At 54.0% G+C, this 25,681-nt stretch overlaps 10 protein-coding genes across 10 annotated transcripts; 5 read left to right on the top strand and 5 right to left on the bottom strand.

The window, feature by feature from the left end:
- Positions 1-671: 671 nt before the first annotated feature.
- Positions 672-1,319, bottom strand: P153DRAFT_388655 (uncharacterized protein; the record flags this gene model as incomplete). Its single annotated transcript, XM_033670768.1, has 2 exons — positions 672-972; positions 1,084-1,319. The coding sequence occupies 2 exons, from the start codon at positions 1,317-1,319 to the stop codon at positions 672-674; spliced, it is 537 nt and encodes a 178-aa protein (XP_033521015.1).
- A 424-nt stretch (positions 1,320-1,743) lies between these two features.
- On the top strand, positions 1,744-3,005 carry P153DRAFT_388654 (G protein alpha subunit; the record flags this gene model as incomplete). The annotated part of the gene is made up of 5 exons (XM_033670767.1): positions 1,744-1,861; positions 1,914-2,256; positions 2,305-2,717; positions 2,768-2,911; positions 2,962-3,005. The coding sequence occupies 5 exons, from the start codon at positions 1,744-1,746 to the stop codon at positions 3,003-3,005; spliced, it is 1,062 nt and encodes a 353-aa protein (XP_033521014.1).
- A 2,585-nt stretch (positions 3,006-5,590) lies between these two features.
- Positions 5,591-7,724, bottom strand: P153DRAFT_346576 (uncharacterized protein; the record flags this gene model as incomplete). Its single annotated transcript, XM_033666129.1, has 5 exons — positions 6,587-7,724; positions 6,371-6,532; positions 6,249-6,319; positions 6,104-6,198; positions 5,591-6,050 (listed from the first exon to the last, which is right to left on the bottom strand). Exons 1-5 carry the CDS (start codon positions 7,368-7,370, stop codon positions 5,591-5,593), a joined length of 1,572 nt encoding a protein of 523 aa, XP_033521013.1. The 5' UTR covers positions 7,371-7,724.
- Positions 7,725-8,199: 475 nt separating this feature from the next.
- P153DRAFT_297766 (uncharacterized protein) lies at positions 8,200-11,744 on the bottom strand (the record flags this gene model as incomplete). The annotated part of the gene is made up of 6 exons (XM_033664175.1): positions 8,200-8,367; positions 8,429-9,180; positions 9,230-10,648; positions 10,698-11,343; positions 11,435-11,479; positions 11,538-11,744. The coding sequence occupies 6 exons, from the start codon at positions 11,742-11,744 to the stop codon at positions 8,200-8,202; spliced, it is 3,237 nt and encodes a 1,078-aa protein (XP_033521012.1).
- Positions 11,745-12,169: 425 nt separating this feature from the next.
- On the bottom strand, positions 12,170-14,181 carry P153DRAFT_407812 (uncharacterized protein; the record flags this gene model as incomplete). Its single annotated transcript, XM_033672048.1, has 4 exons — positions 12,170-12,825; positions 12,881-13,440; positions 13,494-14,004; positions 14,056-14,181. 4 exons carry the CDS (start codon positions 14,179-14,181, stop codon positions 12,595-12,597), a joined length of 1,428 nt encoding a protein of 475 aa, XP_033521011.1. The 3' UTR covers positions 12,170-12,594.
- Positions 14,182-14,641: 460 nt separating this feature from the next.
- Positions 14,642-16,359, bottom strand: P153DRAFT_297931 (Myo-inositol-1-phosphate synthase; the record flags this gene model as incomplete). Its single annotated transcript, XM_033664191.1, has 3 exons — positions 14,642-14,776; positions 14,828-15,602; positions 15,656-16,359. 3 exons carry the CDS (start codon positions 16,357-16,359, stop codon positions 14,642-14,644), a joined length of 1,614 nt encoding a protein of 537 aa, XP_033521010.1.
- A 2,459-nt stretch (positions 16,360-18,818) lies between these two features.
- P153DRAFT_378167 (uncharacterized protein) lies at positions 18,819-21,024 on the top strand (the record flags this gene model as incomplete). Its single annotated transcript, XM_033669780.1, has 3 exons — positions 18,819-18,915; positions 18,970-19,140; positions 19,190-21,024. 3 exons carry the CDS (start codon positions 18,819-18,821, stop codon positions 21,022-21,024), a joined length of 2,103 nt encoding a protein of 700 aa, XP_033521009.1.
- Positions 21,025-21,798: 774 nt separating this feature from the next.
- P153DRAFT_399381 (uncharacterized protein) lies at positions 21,799-22,945 on the top strand (the record flags this gene model as incomplete). Its single annotated transcript, XM_033671722.1, has 5 exons — positions 21,799-21,861; positions 21,922-22,206; positions 22,261-22,425; positions 22,477-22,587; positions 22,651-22,945. The coding sequence occupies 5 exons, from the start codon at positions 21,799-21,801 to the stop codon at positions 22,711-22,713; spliced, it is 687 nt and encodes a 228-aa protein (XP_033521008.1). The 3' UTR covers positions 22,714-22,945.
- Positions 22,946-23,106: 161 nt separating this feature from the next.
- Positions 23,107-24,121, top strand: P153DRAFT_297698 (uncharacterized protein; the record flags this gene model as incomplete). The annotated part of the gene is made up of 3 exons (XM_033664172.1): positions 23,107-23,370; positions 23,419-23,664; positions 23,711-24,121. 3 exons carry the CDS (start codon positions 23,107-23,109, stop codon positions 24,119-24,121), a joined length of 921 nt encoding a protein of 306 aa, XP_033521007.1.
- A 533-nt stretch (positions 24,122-24,654) lies between these two features.
- P153DRAFT_378165 (S-adenosyl-L-methionine-dependent methyltransferase) lies at positions 24,655-25,590 on the top strand (the record flags this gene model as incomplete). The annotated part of the gene is made up of 1 exon (XM_033669779.1): positions 24,655-25,590. One exon carries the CDS (start codon positions 24,655-24,657, stop codon positions 25,588-25,590), a length of 936 nt encoding a protein of 311 aa, XP_033521006.1.
- Positions 25,591-25,681: the final 91 nt, after the last annotated feature.

Below are 25,681 nucleotides of genomic sequence, written 5' to 3'. Positions count from 1 at the left end.
CGATCGCAGAAGTACCTACTCAACCAGCTCCTGAATCGTACTATTAGCAGGCCCCTTGGGGTACGAGTAAGTGGACGTGATAACGAGTCGATGGATGTCGGCCGGGTATTAGTCGGAAATCGAGCATGAGGTCTACTTTGCCTCAGAGAAGGGGGAAAAGGAGGACTTTTAGCTGACGTAGATGCGTGATTGGCCAGAAAAGAACGTCGAGTTGCAAGGATGAAGAAACGATGCAACGGAGGTTTAGTGGTCGAGGCTATGCCCGTTGAGGTAAGATAGCGTCAGCCGCGGCTGGTCCGTGAACGAGTGGCTGACAAGGTTGGTCGCCATGCTCTGCAGCACGGAAACATTTTTTGTGTGCGCCACCGAGTGCTGGCAAACGTGCAACAGCAGCAGCAGAAACAAGGCTGCCCGTGGTGTACTCACGAGATGTGTAGGGATTCAGGGTAGGTGTGGGTTGCGCATTGATTGTGGCAGCTCAAAGCAAAGTAGGTTTCAAATTTCGGTAATGCATATTCCGCGGCGGCCCCCGTCGTGAAGAGGCTAGCTTGGCCACTGGATGGGTCCTTAATCTTCCGCAGGGCTTCTAGAAGAGCAGCTAGAGTGGTGAGCGACACGGGACTTGCTTACTAGTGGGCGGTGCTAGACAAAGCCTTTGTGTCGAACAGGTGCTACATGGCGAAAGCAGGCCGGTCGGGTGCAAGGAAGCGGCTGAAAGCATGGTACCTGGCTGCCGTGGTGTCGCTGCCCAGGGCCAATTGCTGGCCAGAAGTTGCGGTGAGAACGCCCAGGTGTGCGGGCGAACTGGCGGGCTCCGTGGGAAACCCACTGATGTGAAGTGTTCCTGCGCCGGGCCAGCACCAGCACCAGCACCACCATGGCCGTAAGATTGCAGTCTGAATATAGATCACGCGTGCAGTGTGGACGAGGACGAGGACACCGACGAGGACGAGGAAGATCGCAATAGACGGCCTACTCGCACACGCACCACGACCCAGTCAGCAAGTCAGTCGTCGCAGTGGGTCGTATAGACAGGCCGGGTGTGTGGAGGTGCTACAACCCTCTAGCCCGACTGCGAGCGACGCCTTCCTCTCGCGCCGCGCTCTTTGGGACAAGCGCGGCCCTCGCCGTCTCCCCTTTTGCGGCGACCACGTCAAAAGTCTCCTGCCTCCCCCATCTTGCGTGCTTTGCTTCCTTTTGTTGCTCGTGCCGGCCTTCAGATCACCGCCACTCCTGACGCTGCCGTGCTCTCCGCCTGCTGCACTGCCTGCCGTTCGCTGCGACGCAAGAGGATCCGCCTTGACAGCCCCTAGCCGCATCCACCGAGCCAGCCAACCTTGCCCTTGTCCTGAGACTCCCGGGGACCGAAGCGAGCCTCTTTCACTCGCCAACCTTCCCTTCACACCTGCAGTCTCCGTCCTTTGTCCTCCATCGCCTCCACTCTAGCCAGCGGGCACCCTCTTCCTGCAGTGCCTCTGTCGTAGTATTATAATAGCAGGTGAGCGCCTCTCCTGTCGCATTGCACCTCGGTCGCGCCTTCCCCCAGCAGCCGCCTGCATCACCTCCATCTCCCGCAACACGAGACCCAGCCCGCCCATTGTCGCATCTGTAATTGGCTCGGGACCCGCTATTGACACATCCTCCCAGATCCGTCCGCTGCCCTGGCCCGTCGCTCGTCGAAACACTGCTGCGTGCCTTTACCCTAATACACCCGCCCACAGCACCCGCACCACCGCCGCCATCATGGGTTGCGGAATGAGCACAGAGGAGAAGGAGGGCAAGCAGAGAAACGAGGAGATTGAGAACCAGCTCAAGCGCGACAAAATGATGCAGCGCAACGAGATCAAGATGCTGCTCCTGGGTTAGTCACCACGTCGAGCCTGACCCCCCAGAACACAGTCTGACCCCAGCAGGTGCCGGTGAATCGGGCAAGTCGACGATTCTCAAGCAGATGAAGCTGATCCACGAGGGCGGCTACTCGCGCGACGAGCGGGAGTCGTTCAAGGAGATCATCTTCAGCAACACGGTGCAGTCGATGCGCGTCATCCTCGAGGCCATGGAGTCGCTCGAGCTGCCTCTCGACGACCAGCGCGCCGAGTACCACGTCCAGACCATCTTCATGCAGCCAGCCCAGATCGAGGGCGACAGCCTGCCCCCGGAGGTTGGCAACGCCATCTCGGTCCTCTGGAAAGACGCTGGCGTGCAGCAGTGCTTCCAGCGCTCGCGCGAGTACCAGCTGAACGATTCGGCGAAATAGTGAGTCCCTCTCCTGCACCACGCACCTCCCCGTCCTGACCATGACAGCTACTTCGACTCGATTGACCGCATTGCCGCCCCCGACTATATCCCCAACGACCAGGACGTGCTCCGATCGCGAGTCAAGACGACAGGTATCACAGAGACCACCTTCATCATCGGCGATCTCACCTACCGCATGTTCGACGTCGGTGGCCAGCGATCCGAGCGAAAGAAGTGGATACACTGCTTCGAGAATGTTACGACAATTCTCTTCCTCGTCGCCATCTCAGAGTACGATCAACTGCTCTTCGAAGATGAAACCGTCAACCGCATGCAAGAAGCGCTCACACTATTCGACTCCATCTGCAACTCGCGGTGGTTTGTCAAGACATCCATTATTCTTTTCCTGAATAAGATCGACAGGTTCAAGGAGAAGCTGCCTGTCAGCCCCATGAAGAACTACTTCCCAGACTACGAGGGTATGTGCATTCACGGCATCATATCAACATCAGCTAACAAACAACTACAGGTGGCCCAGACTACGCTGCGGCGTGCGACTACATCCTAAACCGATTCGTGTCGCTCAACCAGCACGAGACAAAGCAGATCTACACCCATTTCACCTGCGCCACAGACACCATGCAAATTCGATTCGTCATGGCTGCAGTAAACGGTATGTCATATCCTTAATTCATCACTTGATCTCAAGCTAACGTCGCCCAGATATCATCATCCAAGAAAACCTCCGGTTGTGCGGTCTGATATAATCCAACGAGTAACGGAAACCACAAAGATCTTCACACTTGATTTCGAGTCACGGGTTGCATGTCTTTGACGACGGGCATCACATCATGTCATTCACAGGCGTTATCGCCGTCCTTTATGCTGCACACCTTGTCCAGTACTCCAGCTTCTGTCGTTCCCGAATGGCTTGCCCAGGCCCAAATCGCTCTTCCTTTGATACCCTGCGGGCGGGCTAGGGTGCCACCACACCAGCGAAGTGGTTCTTATTTTCATCTTGCTGTGTTTTTGCTTTTCTCTACTATATTGGAAAGGAGAGAGAGAGAGGAAGTTATTTTGGGTGTTTTTGAAGCTTTTTGTGCCCGCTCTCTGCTAAAAAAACGAAAGCGTCTGCAGGTGTCGTCTCCCCCCTCTTCCTCAAACTCTGTACTGGACTGGGGGTTGTAAAGCTTTTTCTTAATACTGGTTCTCGTACCTATCTATCTATCTGCCGACCCACCTACCTACCTTACCTACACTCCTCTTGTGCGCACGCCTGGCGTGGTTATATATCTCCTTAGTATTCCCTTTTCCTTTTTTGGTCGTAGAGTCGGTCAGTCAGTCGTTCAAAGTGCTACACTGCGCTGTGTGTGTGTGTGTGTTATATGTAGTGAAATGAAATCTTGTCACTGTAATTTATATTGAATGAATTGAAATACACTCCTTAGGTACTATTTACTTTTTATGATGATACCTCTTAATTATGACTGCTAACTATGATGTGACTGCGCGTGGATATGGGTCGTGTATGTATGTGTATGTGTGTGTGGCGTTGCACCTTGATCGTCACTCATCACTTACTTAGTGTCCGTTATTTACTAACTATCACTTTCCCGGACAACTACTCGTCTATTGCTGATTGGATCGGAATGGAATGGACTTGATCAGTTTGATGGTTGTCAGCTAATAAGATGTGATGTGATGTGATGTGATTAACAAGGCGTCCCCTCCCCTCCACCACTCATCATCGTCTACACACATCCTACCATCCAACCCTCCAACCCTCGCTACTCTGCTCCCCAGTCAGCATGTCTATATTCCACCTCAAACCTTCGTGCTATCCAAATAATCGCTAGTTTGTAAGTGTATTGCTGGACTGGATTGTTGTGTGTGGGTTACATGCAGTGAGATGGGCACTACTTATACTCATACTCATACTTACTTACGCTGCGAGGTGTTTGTGTTTATGTTTATGTGGATGGAAGTTTGATAGTGGAAACGGAGTGTGGCTTTGGGTTCGTGGAGCTGCTTCTTTTATCTAACTACCTTTTTTTCATGTTGGGTTTGGGTTTGTTGGGTTGGGTTGGGTGTGTTTTACTCTACTTCCGCTATTACGACTATTCAGTTCATCGTGATATATGTTTGTTAAAACGTAAAATATACTTGTATGGCTACTATGTTACGTAACTGCTGCATCGTCTTTGAGATAACTTACTTTCCTTCCATCAACCCCACAATCAACCCAAACGAAACCAATCACCCCAAATCACCCCAAATCAGCCATCCCACCTCGCCTCCCTTTATTCTTTCCCAATCCACATCAGCATCAGCATCAGCAGAGAAACCCTCTTACCCCCAGCAACCACGCTGAGACTTCGCCGCTGTCCACACCACAATAGCCGGAATACATTCACGTCGTCTTCGTAGGAGTAACATCCTCCCATATCCGTCTCCCCCCTGATCCAGTGTATACATTTGCATATACGGATGGAATTTCATCATCGTCTCATATCTGGAGCTGGAGCTTAGGCCTACGTGTGCGATAGTCTGGGGCTCGTGAAATAGTCTGGGGCGTGCGAGTATCGGGGAAGGGAGGTAGAGGTGGAGATTGGAGTAAAGATACGAACGAGATTGAACTAAATGACGAACCGACTTTCTTCTACTCGATTGTTTCAAATCTCCAACAAACCTCGCTATCGCTATCAGTACTAGGGGATATATCGTTTGCCATACGTGGAAGTACGTGATGTAGGGGGTAGTATCTAATAACGGGGTTGCACTACGTTATGTGTGTATTATACAACAAATGCAAGTTTAACGCGTTGAGTTGTGTTACATCGCCACACCCCAGCGTGATTTGCCACGCGTACTATTTATGTATAATTTGTATTTTGTTCCTAGGCGTAGCGTAGCACATCTCACCCATCTATCCATCCACCGTGTAACAACAAGTAAAAAGACCGCATCACCATCTCGCGTTGTAATCTGCATACGCTTCACATGCTAGCGATTGATAGAGAGTATGTGGATCATCGTTTCGAAGTAAATAGTTAGACAGACAAATCTAGACACATCCACAAAAACGACGTAAAACATCGAAAAGACTGTAATGTAAGAAAGTCGTCTGGAGAAAAAAACAAGATAGGTAGTTATGCAGCAATTCAATAAAAAACCAACGCAGCCATGTCATTTCATCTCATCAGCGGTCCAGAAACCCAGCCTATCAATCACCAAACACCATACACCATACACCATACCATATCTCCCAAAACCACCCTCAAAACTCCCGACACATGCACAACCACCCCCTCTCAACCTCCCGCAAACAAAGAAAAAACCCCTACACATCACACTACACCTCCCCCCCCAAAACCCCCGCCAACCCCCTCAACACATCCCCCACCCCAATCCCCTGCGCGCCCACCCTCTCCCGCGCCCCCCTCTCCCTCTCCTCCAACCTCCTCGTCGCAGTCCCCAGCACACGATCCGCGACGCGCTCAGCCGTGAGGCGGTACTGGTCGATAGCATGGACGCCGTGAGCGAAGAGGTCGATTGCGGGTTCGAGGGAGGCTGTGAGGGAGGCGAGGTGGGCTGAGAGGGCGGAGGGGTGGGAGTAAGTGAATGTTGTTGAGGGGGGAGGGGGGTGGGACTGTGATTGTGGATGTGGTTGGGGGGATAGGGCGGCGAGGATGGATTGCTGGGAGGGGTCGAGGAGGGAGGGGGATATTGTTTGGGTTGTTGTGGGGTGTGAGGGTTGGGAGTGGTCTTGTGGGGAGGCGAGGGTTTGCCAGGCTGTGTGTTCTTGTTCGAGGCTGGTGGGTTTTGTTAGTAAGGCGGTGCTTGTTAGGACGAGATGAGGACATACCGTTTGATTTCTTCTTCTAGCTCCTGCAGTGTCGCCATGTTCTTCTCGTTTTGCGGGTTCGGCTTCGTAACGGCCGGTGGGGGCGCAACATCTTCCTACACGGTATTAGCATCTTTCTCCTAATATCGAGAAGCGCACAACGTACCCTGCTAAACCAATCCGACAGCTCTGTTTTGCTTGCAAAGTCGTCGATGAGCTCTTGCTGGATTGCTCGCGCTACAACACACATCAGCTATTACCCCCCGTTCCAGACACGACAGAACTCACCAGCCATAATAGCATTCGCGTTCTTGACATCTCCCGACGGTTTCTCCGGCAATGCGCGTGTCCCGCACCACGTGAGAAGCTGCTTCATCCGCCGGGGCTCAGGCAGGCTCTGCTCAATGTATTTGTAAAAGTCGCGGACCTCGATCTCCGAGTGTGGCAGAGCTGCAAAATAGTCAGCAAGCGAGGTCGATGCGAAGAGTAGCCGTGCAGACTCACCATTCGACGTGCCGCTATCAATCAGCGAACTCGCTCTCCTGCCCCGCAAACCCGTGCTACTCCGTCGATGTCCATCTTTGCCGCCCTTGCGCATCTCCTTGTTCCTCGTAATCACAGGCGTGTCGGCAAAAGGCAGCATGATCCTCTGCGCGTTGGGGTCGCGTTTCGTCGCAACTTGCGTTCCATGCTGGGGCGTCTGCACGCCCGAAAACGCGCTCTTCTCCTCTGGCGCTGGAGTAATCTGCTTCTTCTCTCTCGCTTTCTCCACGGGTGCGCTTTTCTTGGTGCGCTTTGGCGCGAGGGGCTGTGTGACTTTCGGGCGGACTTCCAGCTGTTCTCTGTCGCCGGAAATACGGGCTGAGCGGCGGCGCTTCTGCGAGTCAGCGGAGTCTGGCTCCACAACAGCCAGCGTGTCCTTCTTTCGGCGCGCGGAGGGCTTGGCGGGCAGTGGAAGTGCAGCCGGGGCGCGTGGTTCCTCAGGTATAGGTTCCGGGGCTGTGAGCGATATCTGCGTCTTGGTTGTGCGCTTGGATGTGCGGCGCGAGAACTGAAAGCCGTCGTCATTCTCGTCATACGCAGCCGTCTTCGCCGCCTTCTTTGCCACGGCCGAGGCCTTCGCGGCAGCACCCCTCTTAGCCGTCCCGGGCCCTTCCACCTTTGCCCGCTTCGACACGACTACATCCTCCTCGTCAAAAGCCTGCCTCACGCTTCTCCGTCGCGTCGTCGGCCTGTTGGCGGCCATGGGAAGCGATTCGAGCGGGGAGCGCGCGAAGATGGTGGTCATGGATTCGGTTTCGGTGATGCGAGGTGTTCGATTTTGCGTGGATCTGGTCAGCGCGCGTGCATGGGGCGCGCCGCGAGCGATAGCGAGCAGGCGAGCAGGCGTGTGAGCGAGCAGGTGGCCAAGTATGTGAGCGAGCAAGTAGGCAGGCGTGTGCAAGAGAGCAAGCGTGTATGAGTGATATCGAGCCGGTGAGTCGCGCACGCCAAACACGTCCAGTCCAGTCCAATTCAGTCCAGCACAGGTGGTCAAAGCGCCTCGTAAAAGTATATATCCCAGGATTCCGTGAATGTGTGCGTAAAGATTGGGGGGCGGTGATGCGAATATCTCGAGGTGCGCGCGTTTGTACGGGGGGGGGGATGGAGCGCAGGAGCAGGGAAGCGGTGGGTGCTGATGGCGTTTCAATGCCTGGCGTGCGTGTGCGTGTGCGAGGGGAAAGTGTAAACAAAGCCAAGCCAAGCCTAGGCAAGCGCCCCCGTACATACATGCATGGGTGGGTTCCACGTGACTTCGAGAGACAGAGAGGGGATCCACTTCCAACTTCTGCACGAGTAACACACGTTGCACGACAGATAGAGAATCTCCATCTAGTTGGGTGAAAAATAGACGGGATTTAAATTTAAATGGTCAGCAAGTCGCATTTGTTAACATAGCAAAACACTACCCAAAGTAATCGCGAAAAGTCATCCAAACAAAACTAGGTGGTAGAACAGCAAATTCATACAAATCCAACCTCCAAGCCACGATGAAAAAAAGTTAAACGATATGTATATATGTACGATATGCTATCTATTACTTTCTTTCTCTCTATCCCATCTCACACCCGCACGCCCTACATGCCCGCCCCAGGCACCGGCCCCATAACACCCTCAGGCGCCAAACTACCCTCAATACGCCGCTTAGCATCCTGTTTCTCCTCCATCGTGGGATCAGATTTACGCATATCAGGCGCGTGCGGGGCGCGATTAGGACTATGGCCAATGGACATGCCGACTCGGACCTGAAAGACCCATATTAGCAGTGAAAAAAACACGGTTTTAGTAGAGGGGGGGAAGACATACCAGAGTCTCCAACGCGGAGCGCGAGTTATCAACTAAATCGTCGTCGTACTTCATCACGCCGGGTTCGAATAGGAGCAGCAAAGTGCTGCCGCCGAATTTGAAGTAGCCCAACTCTTCTGCGCGGCCCACACGGTCGCCCTTGTTGCGCGTGATGACTGTGCTTCCGACCATCATCGCGCCGATGCAGATCACCATGACGCGACCGTGGGCTACAGAGTCGATGGGACAGACGACGCGGATGTTTTCGCCGTAGACGTCGAGGGCCGAGCGGATGGCCATTGGGTTGACTGTGTAGTACTCGCCGTCGATCGTCTTGGGCTCGTCAAGTATACCGTCGACTGGGATGTGGAAGCGGTGGTAGTCCTGGGGTGCGAGTCGGAAGATGCCCAGCGAACCGCCATGGTAGCGCTGTGCGTCCTGGGGGTATGCGTCGCCTAGCAAGCGTTCGACGGTAAACTCGCGGCCCTTGACCCAGATGGCTTGGGCGGCGTCTAGTGTGTTGAAGACAACAGATCGACAGTCGGCGGGGGAGACGATGACTCTGGGGTCCTCGGGCGCGGAACATGGGCGCGCATCTGGCTTCAGGGCTCTGTAGAAGAATTCGTTGAAGTTTTTGAATTGCTCAGTCGATAGCAGCACTTCGGTCATGTCGAGTTGGTGGAAAGCGACGAAGCCTGCAATCTCCGCAGCCGAAGCAGGATCGTCGTACTTCTTCCCCTGCTTGAAGCTGAGAGACTTCAACAGCTTGCGAACTGTGAAGTATTAGTATATGCTGAGAAAGAATTGGGCTTCAATACTCACTCCGCTTCTTCTCCATATTGTTACTCTTAAGACCCTTGTACAGCAGCCTAATACCCAGTCGAACATACACGCTCATACGCTCCTCGTTAATCTGACCAGTGATGCGGTCCTGCACGAGAATATTGGCAGAGTTGGCACCCAACTTATACCCACCGTACGAGATCTTAGTGATGACCTTGGAGTACCACTTCCGCTGAGCCTGACTCGAGGTAACGAACCCAGCCATAACGATGTTGTTGACCTGCCTCCAGTCCTGGCTGGCGCAAGTCGCAATGTGGGTGATGATGTTGGCGTCCGATCTCTTGTTCAGCTTGGGCTGGTGACAGATGGGGCACTCGCGAATCTCAATGACATGCTCTTCGCCTTTGTCATCGGCAAGATCATCGCCTTGGAGGGCTTCGCCTTCCTCGCCCCCTCGGCCCAATGTGTTGGTCTCCAACGCCGGGATCGAACTGGTAGATGCGTTTTTGTTGATCGACATGAGGGACCCGGTCTCCGACGAAGGAGTGCTGATGCCTCTCGCTGTTTGATGCCCCTCGGTAATCTGCAGTTGGTCCTCAAGACATATGACTGTTTCGTCAAAAGTGAGCAGCTCGTCGCCATTGTGGTCGGCAGCAAATCGCTCGAAAAAGCTGTCGATGGTCGCTTCATGGAGGGTGGAACCCAGCGTATCCAGCATAGTGGTCAGCTCCACCTTGTCAATCAACCCACTGTCGTCGGCATCGTACTGCTTGAGCATGGCTCTCCAGAACTGTTGTCGCAGAGCCCTGTATGGAAGGTATTTGGCCCGAATGTAGAGCGTCGGGTTGTGTTTGTCCTCCCACCTGTCCTTGTTCTTCATCTCCAACGGGAGAGTGTACATTTTCAAATCCTCGTCGTCGACTGCTGATGGGTTGATGTTGACGGCCGGGGTGAGATTGCCTTGCGGGTCCGTCATGGGCTGGGGAGCGCTCGTCGGCGGAAGAGACAGAGATGTAGTAGATTCTCTGGCAGACAGCGAGCCCGACGAGGTCTCTTTTTTCAACGACGGCCGACCTAGTCGCGACAGACTGTGGGAGGACGACGAACGGGATATGGGAAGACGAAAGCGAGATTTCTTAGTATCCTGCTCATTAATGCCCGGCGAGTCGGAAGGCTCGGGGAGTCTGTAGATGCCCGTGTCTGGGTCTGCCTGTGGCGCGACAGACACAGCCTTTTCGAGGGGGAAATTGACTGTGCCGACATAGTCGTTTCCGGAGAACTTGTCCTTGTCGATGACGGTGAAGCTGACGGAGTAGTTGACTTCGTGGCGCATGACCTGGAAGACGAGCTTCTCTTCGAAGACGGGGTTGAGGTTGTGGTTGACGGTCTTGGTGCGGTACGTCTTCTTGCCGAGAGAGGTGACGACGAAGGGATCCATGTCGAACGAGGTCCTCGTCACTGCGTAGGGGGTGAGCGTGTGTGGCAGGGAGGCGCTGGAGGAACTCACTGTTGCGCTCGGGCGGCAGATCCGTGACCTTCTGGATCTCGAGGAACAGGACGCCGGCCACGTCGCCCTTGTCCGAGTACTCGTAGGCGCTCAGCTGCTTGGCCTTTTTCTTCATCTTGGCCAGGCGCAGCTTCTTGCGGCGGCGCTCCCGCTTCTCCGCGCGCTTCGATTCGTCCTGGGCCTCGTCGGAGCTGTCCTCCTCGTCGAGGTCGGTGAGGTTGCTGTCGCCGCGCATCAGGTAGCCCTCCTCGTCCTCGTCGGGGCTGGACGTCTGGCCGGCGATGGCGAGGAACTTGGACACGACCTGCTCGGGCGTGGCCGACGGGCTGCTCGTGTCGACGAGCGAGAACTGGATCTGGATCTCGCCCGTGACGACCGACTTCTTCTTGCCCGAGCGCTTCGACTCGAGCGGGAACCAGCGCGGCTCCAGCGAGGGGTGGGCCGTCTGGAAGAGGTCCTCGAGGATGACGTCGAACTCGCCCATGTAGTCCTTGCCGAAGCGGTCCTTGTCCCAGCAGACGACCTCGAGCAGCAGGCTCTGCTCGCCCACGACGGGCAGCTCGAGCACCGTGTTCCATTCCGGGTTCAGCGACTTGTTGATGGTGGGCGTGGCCTGCTTGGCGTCGCCGCACGAGAGGACGAGGTACTGCGGCGCGGCGTGTCAGTGCCCGTCTGGCGCTTACATATTGCCGTCCAAAGACACGCTCGATGTACGGGGGGTGTAGACAAGAACTCACCGGGTCAGAGGTGCCGCTGCGGTCCTTTGCCGCGAGGTCGCGGCCCTGCAGCGCGTGTTAGCTGGAGCCGTGGGCGGCGGCGGGGTGGACGGCGCGGGCGCACCTGGATGACATTGGCCCTCAGGACCAGGCCTTTTGCTTGCTCTGCCATTGCGCGCCGGAGGCTGCCGTGGCTGCTTCTGCTGTGGAGCGGTGCGGTGGTGCGCGGCTGCGAGGCGGCGCCGGTCGTGGTGGGGGAGTGGTGGTGGTGCTTGAGGCGGGTGGGGAGCGCGAGCTTGGAGCTGAAGGTCGGTCGCTTGCGGAGATCCATACTGGCCACTGGCACTGCCCGGGGGGCCAAGAGTGCTTGTTGTCCAAACGCCGGGAGCTGCGGCAATAGCGTGGCCTCACTGCATGCACCCGTTGGAAGAATGCCGCCAGACAGAGACGCTGCGCGGGTGCCGGGGTCTGGGTACGCTCGTGTCTATAAAGAGAGCCGGCGGCGCATTCAGGAGGCAGGAGTCAGCCTCGGCGGGAGATTCAGCACAGCACAAAGCTTCCACCACCGGCTGCCATCACCACGCCCCATCCTCATCCACTGTTCTCAACGTCGAAAATCCCGCACTCCCAGCCGCCCGCCCGTCCGCCGGTACACAGCAGCCAGCTCCAACAATCAGGGTCCAACCCTCAACCCCGCGCCTGTCTTACTGCTTCGAGACCCCGTCAACTGCCATGCTCGAGCCTAGAGCCACGCGTGAACCGACTATCCAGCTCGTCTAGCCCTTTGCATCGCCCTTTGCTGCACTCAACCACCACCTTCCATCTTCAGAGCTGGACAACTAACACCAAGACACCAAGGCGTCCAGCCTGAGCCGTACCTATCCTCGCCAATCGACGCTGATGGTAAGCACTGAAGCTGAGACGCGACTCGCATAGCATACAGCCACCGCCATGAAACACCACCTTCAGCTATGACGACACACCAGACACAAACTGTGAACCTAATCTTGAAATCGACGCATTCACTCACTCTTTTCTCATCTTGGAAGTAACCACTAACACAACTCACATTACAACACCGTTGACGTCATACCATCCCACCGCCATGTAAATGTTGAAGTGGGTATGATCCAATCAACGCGCTGCAGGAGTGGTCGATCACTTTCGCATGTTTAACAGCCTCAATTCTTCACGCACCACACCCCCAGCCGGCCCACTTCGTCCTCCAACTTGACTGCAAACCCCATCGTCACCCGCAGCAGGAGAAGCCTCTGCTCCAGATACCGCAACACATCAACACTAGTCGCGACGAGTTGCTCCGGCGTGCGACCGAGGAGCTGTGTCCACGCCTGATCAGACAAGATGAGTTTTCCGCTGGCAATCTGGCCAGTTTCGTCAATGACAGGGCCGAGCTAGATGGCGTGGTTGGTACTTTGATATGGAAAGGTAATTAAAAGAGGGGCTTACAATTCGCGGATTGACGCGCAGGTCAATCTCCTTGTCGCACTGCTTGCACTGCACCTTCAGTGTATTGGCAAACACCGGAATCCCACAGCACTCGTTGGACAGGAGCATGTTCCGCTTGAACGGCACCACAATGTTGAGCTCGGTGATGATGACGGATATATATCCTACCAGTCTTTCCCGTGGATTTGCCCGTGCGAAGTCGTCCACCTCCGCCAGTCTGAACAGAGCGCGGACCGGCGCGGTCTCGTAGTCACTAACATCGACGTCTGGAAATGGGGGGTTGACGTGTTCTTTCTTTGTGAGACGCTGCGCGAGGGCACGTAGACGGCGCGCATCGCCGAGCTCGGGGTCGATGTCTACACGTGAGTTGCCGTTCAGGGTCAACTTGGCGGTTTTGTCGATGCGCCATCCCGGGTTGGAGATGAGGAGGACGGTCTTGGAGGGTTGGAAGGTGGAGGCTGAGTCGCAGAGGGGGGCGTAGAGTGTCAATTGGGCGTCAGCCGTGTCGTCGAAGATGCCGAGCGAGATCAGTTCACTGGTAGTCGAGTTCCTATTGATATCTGCATTATCACGTTAGTGCATGAAGAAGTGAGAATTAGCAAGCAACACGCACACCTCTTTTTCGCCCCAATGCTCTTAACACAAACCATCAGCTTCGGATCATCGACATCATACCCCCCATCAGCAAAGCTCCTAAGTGTCATCAACCCCGGCAACGTCTTCGAATCCCCACAACCAAACGGCCGTCTAAACTGCGTCCCATCATCACTATTCTCATGCGTCATGAACCAGCAATGCCTCTCCCCCTCCGGGAAAATCGACGTAAACAACGGCGCAGTATTAGGCGCCAACGAATTGTGCTCCGCGCTATTCGACACATGCACCGTCCACAGCGAGACGAGCTGGCCCAACCTTACCTTATACACTGTATTCGCGTACCACAGCCGCACGGTGAGCACGCCCGTGTCGTCCGCGAGCATGATCTTGATGTAGCCTTGGGCTGCTTTGTGGCGCTTGCTGGGCTTCGCCATCTCGTAGAAGTTTACTACGCGGCCTGTGAGGGTGCGGTTGCCGGGGCCGGGCTGCAGGTCGCCGAGGCTGATTTCTTCGTAGTCGAGTGTGGGCTGGGGGGTGTCAGTTTTGGTATGCGTGATTGTTCTTGTTGAGCGTCTTACGATCCATGTGGTTGATTGCGAGGGTCCGGATGGTTGCAGCGCTGACTGCACTTCTTCTGCTGTGAAGCCGTCGCTATTCTTGGTCGGCGAGGACGAGAAGAACGACTGGATTGAGGACGCTGGCATGGTTTGTGCGTGTGTTGGTGAGGTGAGTTGGAGTGGAGGTGAGGTTTGGGTCGAGGTGGAAGGAGCGTGCCTGCTTCTTGAGGAAGGCACGCCAATCCTGGCAAGAACATTATCATAACATCTTGACAAAGCTTTGCTCTTTGACCGAAATGATTGTGTTGCAGGTAGATGTATCATTTTCAAGTTGCGTTCGCCAGCACTTTGTGTACCTAAACTTCTCCCATCAGCATGCTGACAGTGAGAGACAGACAAGAAGAACGCAAGAGAATGATCTCAATTCACAAGATGATAATAAACCAGTTCCAATGTCAATCTTTCATTTTGCATTCCAGTAATGAGTGTATGTAGTTGGTCAAATCAAGTTCGCAAACCTAGTGTGTCCTGCCCTATGCATCTCCTCCAAGATGTTGACTTTGAGTTGAATCAAAGTAATGATCGCCCAGACCAGATTGTAAAAGATCTAGAAGAGCTTGTGCTCCAAGGTCATGTCGTTCTCCGGCTCAAGGCCGACGCAAGCTCTGAAGATGTTGGTGAGAGCAGCACGCTGTTTGGCGAGAGCGTTGACAACAGGAGTTCCACGCGGGGTAAGAGGAGCCTGATACATGTCAGTTACATCACGTCAATCCTTATAGATGGTAGGACATACCTTGAGCATGTAGCTGAGGACGCTCAGCACGCTGTGGAAGCCAGAGTATTTGGAGTCGGTAGTCTCAGCATTGTGCGCCTTCCACTGAACACGAGTCATCATCTCAGTGACAAGGACAAGGTCAATGATCAGCGGCGCGGCTAGAAGAGAGTCCTCGCAGACGTTGAACAAGCTGATCGTCTGATGGCCGTCCAGGAAGATCTCCGCGTAATACTCATCAAGAGCGCGCTTGTCGTCTCCGACAGCGGGCATGTACTTGATCACGACGCAGTGGTCGGGGTGCTCGCCGTCCTTGTACAGAACATTGTTGGCGGCAACCATGTCGTCGACCACGTTGGACTTGGAAATCTCCTTGGAACGGAACTGTTTCTGAGAACTGAGGTTCATGCCGTCGTTGTTGCCGAGATGGTTGTAGCTGGCAATTGAGGTGAGCTTGATACCGGCGTTGATCATGAAATCGACCAGAGCTGACTTCATCTTGGTCTGACCAGATTTGAAGTCATCGCCACCGATGAAAGCATTGTGCTTCTCAGCAAGTTCGATAGCACCAGGAACAAACGTGTTTTGGGGAGAGCCGTTGATGAACGGAACACCTTCGAGGATGGATGCAACAGCGAAGACGGTGGAGGGAGCAACCTCTTCGTGACCGTTCTCGATAGCCTTGAGAAGGTTGTCGGCGGTGTCGTTGATGCCCTCAAGAAGATCGGCGTAGCGCTCCGTGTTGGCGGTCCATTGTACAATAACCTTGTCGAGCCCGTTGTCGGCCTTGAAGTCGCTGATAAAAAAGTAAGTAACCAATGCAACTAACAGTTGAGGATCGTCACTCACCGAATGTCCTTACGGATCTGCTCGACATGCGCCATGGAGGCTTTAGTCCCTGGGAGAACGTTGTCGGCACGTTCCTCTTGATTAGCGGCAATGAAGTCGGGGTAGTAGATGCTGGGCAGAGGCTTCATCGTGCTCATCTCCTTACGGACTAGAGACTTCAAGGACGGCGAGAGGACTTTGGCGCGATCCATGGCATCAGCAAGGTTCATGCCACTGATGTCCCAACCACCAACGACGAGGTCGTTAGGGTGAACCATAGGCAAAAGGTCATGGAAGGGGACGTGAATCTCCTTGCCGGTCTTGCTGTCTACGCCGAGCTTGGTGGTCGAGCTCATGATGACAGAGCCATAGTAGTTGGCACCGCGCTTTCCTTCTTTGGTCTCCCAAACGAGATTGCGTTTGTTGGCGATGATACCTGCGGTCACGGTGGTTCCGTTGTTGCCTCCCAGACCGACAAGCATAACCCCAACCTTGGGGACTTTGCGGGTGACCTTGAAGTCATAGAGCGTTTCCTTAGGAATGGCTACATACTTACCGTCGGCGTTCTGGGTAACGTCCGTGGTCCGGTAAGTGTACTTGCTTTTGATGGTGTCTTCGGTGTACTCGACATTGGGAGAGTTGACGACAAAGAGATCCTTGGCGGGAGCCGTCTGAATTCCAAACCCATTCGCGTGGCCGACATTGTCTTCTGCGTGAGGTGCCATGATGATTGCTTAAGAAGTTCTTGTTGGCTTGATAGCAGAAAGAACTTAGTTGCGGAAGTCTAAATCCGACGCTGCTCCAGAAGGAGAAGTACGTCGGCCGGCGAATGGGTTGTGGACGCTGGGAAGCATTAGTGAAGGCACGCGGATAGTACAGAGAAGAGCGCGCTCCTATGAGTGGCTTGAGTGGGTACGTACGAGCTGAGGAGATTGGAAAACGTCTTGACTACTGGGCAATGGCCCGGGTGAGTATGTTGTGGTAGATGAGAGGAGGGTGTTGTAAGTGTTGCTGTAGAGGGCGGCTTTTACTTGAGACTGTGTGTGGTGAAGTTTAGAGAGGGTGAGAGACGGTGATATATACCCCTCAAATCGAAACTAGCGTGCACATATTCACCTCGCTCTTACCTGCAGTCTGCTGCCGAACAACGTGTACTCGAGTATCCCGTGAGGGAAAGCCGACCAATGGGAAGGGTTGGCCGCCTAAGCAGAGAGCCTTGCGATTGGCAACATATCACGGTACTCCCACCGCTTCTTTCTCGACAACTCCACTTTTTGAGTTAAATATGCAGCTGTAGGCCGCTGCAAGCTGATCAGGCCAATGGTTCGAGGAAACGTGCCTCCGGTGGTCCGCCGCGTCTGCGCCTACTACTCATCCATCATAACCTGCAGCACACTGAACCACAGTTGAGATTGTGAAGATGTAGAGACGGACGAGAACACGCCAGGTAATGGAAACTGCCAGAAACGACATGAGGGAGGGTTGCAGTTCCCCGGTTGTCCCTGCATGGTCCGAGGCTACCCAGATGCAGGCACGCTTACGCTAGAGAGGAGGAGCTACATGGTTAACGGCATGTCGCGTCTACATTCTGCAATGCACTTTATATTGACTGTTCACATCGAACATGCGGTCAAGGACGGTCGACAACTGGCGTCAGTCGGCCGCGGAGATTCTCCAAGTTACTGTTATTTGGAAGCACTGGTTGTTGTCATCACGCCAGTGTGGTAATACTCTCTAGAGACGTCTCCAATATCGAAATGGTGGACATGAGGCACATGAGAACTTCGAACAGGAATGGTGAAGGGAGGAGGGCTCATTGCCCTTGCAAAAGACACCGACCGGCACATTCCACAGCGTGCTCGCGTCTGTACCGTGGTCTGTTAGTTTTCGACTTTGTCGATCTTGAGATTGGGTCTCGTAGTCTCATACCGAGCAGCCAGTCATGGACAGCCAATCTCATGGCTACGCTCTGTTAGGATGTGCGCAACTTCGAAAACACAGGATTCCGCATCAAGACACGGCTGGAATTCTATCGCATACACACCACGATGTTCTGAACAAAGAATATTGCGAAGACGCTTGCTGTCTTGCCAAGACGATGCGCGCCTTGGAAACAGCAGGGTCTGGCATGACGCGAAACCCCAGACCTCTGTCACAGTAGCCGTTACGCTGTGCATTCAGAGGGTAATGATCGTCGACAGGAACCTGTTCTCAGGCGATCACGACTGCGTACCACGCATGGTATTCCTGGAGTAACTATCTGGCCTAACGACATTGACGTTAACAGCACGGTCGTTGCCATTGATTAATGGTTCTCACGCATGGTCGGTCTGCGAACAAAGCCTCCAGCTGCAATCGAGTCTGCATGACCTACCTAGCGCGCGCCGCCCCAAGGTTCAATTTCCCTGACTCTGAACACCCAGATTGCCTCATCGCCTCATCCAACCTGATCACTCGCATTTTTTCTGTTCTGGTGGTGGCCATATCGTCATCAGCGCTTGCGACATCCACGAGACAGTTCGGCGGACGATTGTTTCATGGAAGCTTGACAGGTTGCATGTTGCAACCGGCTGCACCGACTGGAACATTCAACCTGCGCACCCGCCGCCCCATTCAATAGTCTACCCAATCACAACTCTCGCCCTGTCACCTGCGGGCGCCACGATCTAGGGGTGCGGGTTACGTGCATGCAAAAACAATGAATCTCGCGTGCCCTTGGTTGCTTCTGGCACCGTCGTCTTTGATTGCACTCGGCTCCAGTCTCCATCAGGAGCTCTGTTTGGTCGACCTTCGTCATCTTGTCTTCTTTCTACGACACCCATAGTATCGCACGCGGGTCAAACAATATCTCAAAACGGAACATGTCGGAAATAGAGTCCGAGCATCGCTAGCTAGTATCCCGTTGCGGTACCTAGGGCCTCAGATCAGGGCCCTTTTGGCACCATTCCCGCATCAACCCCTTGGTCGAACAAGCCCCACCGTCTTCTAGTCCATTGGACGTGCAAGGATTGCCCTCGGCGAACGCGCCTGTCCTCGAGACCAAATCTACTCCAACTTAGCTTCCCACTCCACGACACCAGCTCCGGAACTTCACCTTACGATACACTGGACCTGACGAACCTCCTCCTCCTCTTTGCCTGAGTGCAAGCTTGCTGGCCTGGAAGCCACAGTCAACCTTGTCAAAATGAGCCTTTTACCAACCATAAAGTGCTCCTCATGTGGAGTTGATATCGACATATTGGAGCTGGCCGACCATGTCTGTGCTCCGGCAGCTCCCTCGAGTGAGTACAAACTACACGCTCAGTAACAGTACAGCCAACTAACTCTAGCTTTAGCAACTTCAACAATTATAGGGCCTTCACCGCCGCCAGCCCCCGACTCACTGACGTCGCCGAAGCTCGATCGTGCTGCAACTTTTGGAGGCGCGTCTTTCAGCAACAGGCCAGTGGAACGGTCACCATCGGGGCGTATGCCTCCGCCTTCTCGAATCGACTCTCGCGCAGCTAGTAAGATACACACAGGCAGCACTTCAGGGCTCTATACTAAATCTTGCAGACAAACCATTCCGTCCTTTGAGTCCGTCGCCGACGAGTAGCTACAGCGATCCGCGGAGCTTGTCGCCTGCACCACAGAGACCGCCGTTCTCGATGAACAGAAGCGCGACGAACCCGATGCCACAACCTACGGCACACCGGTCCCCCAACCTCCTCTCCAACTTGGACAGTGCCTTCCCTGTTTTCCCTGTCAATCGAAGCGCGACTCCCCCGACGCAGGATAGGTTGGACCCCATGTACAACCAGCGTTATGCCGCGCCTAGTCCCTTGTTTGCCCCGCTCAGTCCCCGAACGAACGGTGGAGAGAATGTAACGAGACGAATGGACAACATTTTACCTGGGCCATTTGATGGAAGAGACGAACGCAGACCCAACACCCCTGCATCTAGGTCGGCTACACCGTCGGGGCACAGAAGAACCGAGACGCAAAGTAGCATAGCGGATAAGGGGAGCATGCACAAGCAACGGACATCTCAGGGGTCGAATGCGTCGCGAGGCTCTGCATATTCAAATCGCAGCCTCAACCAAGCCAATGCTGCGCCTGCCACATCGCCTTCCTTCAAGGAAGAACAGACCGATGGCATCGACGAGTTTCTCGAAAGCTTACAGCAAGATACTCTGACGAGACCAGGACAATTGAACCTAGAAAACAGGTCGAGGACCTATCCGGCGCCACAAGAAAACAGACAACGAAGAGAGCCTCCGCCCCGGCCAAGAAGACCTTCCACCAAGGATCTTCCCCCGCAGAATATCGCCGATTTCATGCCTCGTGCAAACAACATGCTTCCTCCGGCTGCGCTCAGCCGTAGTGGCTCAGACTCCGCTGCCCGACAGAATTCTGCTCAGCCTCTAGCCCTCCAGTCGTCCACTGCCAGAAGCGATGCACCATTAAACCCACTGCAAACTCCTTCAGATTCCGGTCTTTCCGATGATTCTTATGCCAGTTCGGGCTTTAGAAGCGGGGCAAGCTCTCGATCAAGTGGTCCAGGATCTGAAGGAAGTCATTCTCGAGAAGTCTCAAAGATCAGCCGACCCGATGAAATTGTGGAGCAGAGGGTTGGACGAACTGCCAGTCCTGTGTCTCGTGCAGAGACGCGCCCGGCTCCTCCACAGGCGCAGGATCGTCCAGAGCCTAGGAGCTATGTGATTCCTCGGTCGTTGTCACCAGGATACCCGCCAGCAACGGCTCCGGATCATCTTAACTATCCAGAATCTCCTATGGACCCGGCCATCATGATGGGAGGCACGTTCAACAGGCAGCCCCGTAGACCATCTCCATCTCCATCACGAGATCCTGCTCTGAACCTTGGGCAGACCCCACCAAAGCGCGTGTCTGATCCAGAGCCACGGCAGCAAGAAACTCGTCGTGGGACGCCTCCGAGCAAGGGTAATTGCCGGGGATGTTCCGAACCTATTGTTGGGAAATCCGTGAAAGACTCTTCGGGTCGTCTCACTGGACGCTACCACAAGCAATGTTTCGCGTGCAGGGCCTGCGGCGATCCGTTTCCCACAGCAGAGTTTTATGTCTTCAACAACGCGCCTTACTGCGAACACCATTATCACGAGCTCAACGGGTCGCTCTGCCGAGCCTGCAACCGCGGCATCGAAGGCCAATACCTTGAGACAGACTCGCGACAAAAGTTTCATCCAAGGTGCTTCACATGCGCAACATGCCGAGTCGTTCTACGCGACGATTACTTCGAGGTCGGCGGCCGAAAGTATTGTGGACGCCATGCGCAACACGCGGCCGCCCCACCCCAGAACTATCTTGGCCCTGGAGGCTTCCGACCGCGGAACGTCCAGAAACGTCGGACGCGTCTTATGATGATGGCTTGAGCTACTGTCGTTGCTCACGTCTTGCTGTCATGTATTTGTGTTTCTTCTTATTATTCGACTTTCCTTTGTCACGCCAATTAGCGAACTGGATGCCTAGCACCTGCATGATCTTCGACCACCTTTTACATTGTGTACTACGTCCAGCTCAGAGTTCAATTCTACACACGGTTTCATCGTTCTGCTATACCCTTACCTTCGTTACCTTCTTGTAATTGCCTTCTTTGGATGGATTTGCGTTGTCATCTCTTTGCTATGATAGCATTTGGATATCTGGATATACCCCCTTGATCATTCTTAGATGGCAAATCTTTACCTTTGCAGCGGAAGCGCAATTTCCTTTGTATCGACGAGTTCCGACATGATGTCCTGAAGCCTATATAACTTACTTAATGTCTACTGTTCTATCTTGTATGATTACCAATTGAAGTCCATTTTCTACTTCACATTCGTTCGTTGACAACATCTGCTGTGATGCGTTGTTGCCGTGATGCTTGTTACCATTTTCTCCTGCAGAGTTGCGTTTAAATGTCTGCGTGGTGAAGCGCATGGTATTACCGATAAATACAGCCGTCACTCATCAGTAAACCCAGAGCCATCCACATCCTGCCGAATCAGTCACTTGACTCCATCACCAATGTTTGCCAATCATGGTAGCCCTGTCCATACCTCATCTCCATCACAATTATCCCACTCCAGGAACGTCTGCGCATTCAGATATCAAACGTACATATTCGCTGCACAACCTTTACAACCCCCTCTTCTGCTACAATCAAGATGTTTGTCCACTCCTACAAACATGCTCAATCTTCACGCCCGAACACCATATCCGGCATTGAAGTACGCAAGGAGTATATAACTCGTTCTCATTGCTACTCTTCTCTGTATCGATCATTACAGTATCTACTTTCGCAGCTACTACAACACCCTAACAAGCACCATTACCACCACTGCTACAAAATCACATCCCCTGCGAAAGAAGCAATACAACAAGACGACCTACACTCAAGACAAAATCAGCACAACAACCGCACGTCCCCACGAGATGTCAACAGCCATATCCGGTCCCCACACAGCAAGTCTCCATACAACATACCACGCTCAAACCATACTGACAAATCCAAGCCTCCCCTCCCCTCGCCCCCCTGCCCTTCTCAGCGCAGTCTGACGGGTAGCGAAACCCCAGTACGTACCCCCAGGACACGTTCGCGGTATACACTGTACTAACAATACATCGAGCCTCCTTCCCCACCCCCACCCTCACCGAGCCGTTACGCGCTCTCGGACATTCATCTTTGTTCGCCACCGTCCGAGACTCCTTCTCGCTCGCTTACCCCCGAGGTTCCTATTCCGGATCCGTACATAAACGGTATCCTGGGTGCGGCACGGGACCCTAAGCCGCCTGTGAGTTTATCGTGAATGCTTAGAAACGAAAGACTGACTGTGCATGTGAAGCGTCCTCCTCCTGCGCCGCCGTCTTCGCCGAGTCGGTACGGTCTTTCAGTGTACCAGGCTGGTCAGTATGTGATTGGAATCCCTGATGCGGCACGGGACCCTAAACCTGATGTGAGTCTGTCGTAGAAATGTGTTGTTGTGATGGGAAACGCGAGGCTGACTGTTGGTGTGAAGCGTCCTCCTCCTCCGCCTGCGCCTCCGTCTTCGCCTAGTCGGTATGGTGTTGCTTGTGCTTGAGAGGAGTGGTAAATGTGACTGGATGGGTGAGATAGAGGGCAGAGAAATGATTGAAGATGGCTGAGATGATAGGAAATGGGAGTGAGCAAGATGATGGTTTTGACAACTATGAGATACCCTGGTGGATTTGATAGCTCTAAACAAAAGGTGTCGAAAACTGTGGAGTCTACACTTTTCTACGTGATGAATGACTTGACTGGGTGTATTATTTGCAAGACCACCTCTTCGTGTGTGACTGAAAAGAATGAGAGATGAAGTTTGGTGGGGGTTCATGTTAGCTATGACGTTGGGCTCCAAAACGGCAGTCTTAGGCGAGTTGTGGACCTCCGAGCGGCATCTTTACTTTTGCGAAGGCACCAAGCGGCCACTTCTGCGCATTGCCAGCATACAATCATGTCTCAACATAGCAAGGATGACATATCCCGAATTGGCCGTCAGCAACGACGACCACCACCAACACCCTACCGCAGCATCTTTACTGTCCCCGAACCGATAAAACAGCTCTTCGATAGATTCCCGCTGTTAACATATCCTGCGAACGAGCTCCCACAACGCGCCCCCCAAAACCGCAATGCGCATATCCTACATGTCTTCACCACAGATAGAGAGGCACTGAAGGGCGCACCATCTTTCAATCCGGCGTGCTTGAAGTGGCAGGTGAGGGTTCTGCGGCAACACATCATGACGATACTAATCGCTTTGCAGGCCTACTTGAAATTCTCCCATGTCGACTTCCAAATCGCATCAGCGAACAACCATGCGTCACCGAGCGGCGCCCTCCCCTTTCTACTTCCCGCCTCCTCAGATCCATTGAAGCCCACACAAGCGGTGCCGTCAGGAAAGCTGCAGCGATGGGCCATGAACAACAGCTCCAGATCCATAGAAGAACCCTCCGATGTGCAATATGAAGCATACCTGTCCCTGCTGGACCACCGGATACGAAGAGCCTGGGTATGTCCAATTACCGTGACGATGAGCTATAATTGACAATACACAGCTCTACAGTGTCTACCTCTCCCACAACTCGACCTCCATCGCCGAACCCTTGTACATACTCCCCACCTCAACCAATCCCTTCGTCCGCCTCACAATCGCGCGAGACCTGCGCCTCGCTGCCGAGAACGAGCTCCTCAAGTTTTCCACCGTCGTGAACGCAGAAACACTACACAATCAGGCAGAAGAAGCATTTGCAGCGCTTGAGACGCTGCTTGGCGACAATAGGTGGTTTTTCGGCGCATCGGGGCCTGGGTTGTTTGACGCCAGCGTCTTTGCGTACACGCATTTGCTGCTCGACGCGAAACTCGGCAAGGGCTGGGTGGACACGCGTCTACGCGATGCGCTGATCTCGCGGAAGCATTTGGTCCGGCATCGGAATCGGGTACTTGCCAAGTACTTTTCGTCTTCTTAGCTTGGAGCTACTCGAAGTCGTCACCTTTAAGATACCCAGAAACATAACATTGCAAGAAACTTTCTGCCATGATATTACAACATGATTTTTTGAATTTGGTGTTGTGTATGGAGTGCAGGCTTTAGATGATCGTTGACACGTTCTTCTACACATGGCACTCCTCACTTGGTGTGGTGGTGGCGAACGCAGGCTACTCCACTTAGTTGCAGTCAGCCAATGATGCATCTGTGAGTCATGTAGGACACTGGACTACATATTTCCTAAACAGGAAATGTGGAACCAATGCAGGGCGTGGAGTACCAATACATAAATCCGCGTTAGGCTCCTACTTCAACTGTACTTCCACACCTCAAGTACCTTCTTCATTGCCCGCTTTCAGTCTCCAACCTTTTGAACCGTTTGGCCGTGTACAAGTTTCTGATACGTCACTGAATTTGAGCTCTTTTGGTCAACGATCTTCGATACATCTTTGTCTAGGAAAGCTCTCAACCTACACCATCTGAATTTGAGTCAAGAAAAAGACGACCGTTGAAATGACACAACCCACATCCGTTGACAAGACCTTCGACACCTCTCTGGTCGACCTGAACCCGTCATTTTCGACTACAGAATCCGATCCCTCAAACATCGGCACCGCAAACCCAAACATGAAGACCCCCATACTTCAACAGGCACCCCTCGCGCAGGAGCAAACCCAAGATGCCCCCAAGCAGTCACAGCCCAAGCAAGTCCAGCACATCCCAACCCAAGACGCATACGACCAATGGGCCTCCGTATACGACACAGACGGCAACATGCTCCAATCCATCGACGACGCCGAACTCACGACTCTACTCCCCGCCTTCCTCGCCCAAGTCCCAAGCACATCACCCACCGCAGCCCTCTCACTCCTCGATCTCGGCTGCGGAACAGGCCGCAACACAACACGCCTAATCGCCCACCCCTGGCCCGCAACCCACCGCATCGCAATCACAGGCCTCGACTTCTCCGCCGCCATGCTCGACATCGCGCGCCAGAAGCTCAATCCCCTGCTCGCTGATAATAGGAACACGACCCTCGACCTCAAGCATTGTGATCCTTTCGCCGACCTCCCCCCTATTAAGCCCGTCAACGCACTCATCTCCACCCTCGTCCTCGAACACGTCGCCCTGGAGCCTTTCTTCCAAACAGCGCACACCCTGCTCCTACCCGGCGGCCTCGCGCTCATCACGAATATGCACGCCGACATGGGCGCTGTGTCCCAGGCTGGATTCGTTAATGAGCAGGGCGTTAAGGTCAGGGGAACGAGTTTCGCGCATACGGTGCAGGAGACGGTTGATGAGGCAAGGAAGTGTGGGTTTGAGGTTTTGAGTGTGAGGGAGAGGGAGGTTGGGAGGGGGGATGTGGAGAGTGGGGTTGTGGGAAACAGGGGGAATAAGTGGATTGGTGTGAGGGTTTGGTTTGGGGTTGTGCTTCGGAGGGGAGCGTGAAGGGGGGTGGTTGGAGATGTGAGAGACGAGAATTCTCGGTGTCGTAAGGAGGTGGTTGATCAAAGCAAAGAGCGTGACTTGAGAAACATAA

This window comes from Dothidotthia symphoricarpi (genome assembly GCF_010015815.1).
Source record: "Dothidotthia symphoricarpi CBS 119687 unplaced genomic scaffold P153scaffold_17, whole genome shotgun sequence".
Taxonomy (NCBI): Eukaryota; Fungi; Ascomycota; class Dothideomycetes; order Pleosporales; family Dothidotthiaceae; genus Dothidotthia; species Dothidotthia symphoricarpi.
Note: the sequence above shows the minus strand (reverse complement) of the source record. Positions and strands in the feature narration are given on the sequence as shown.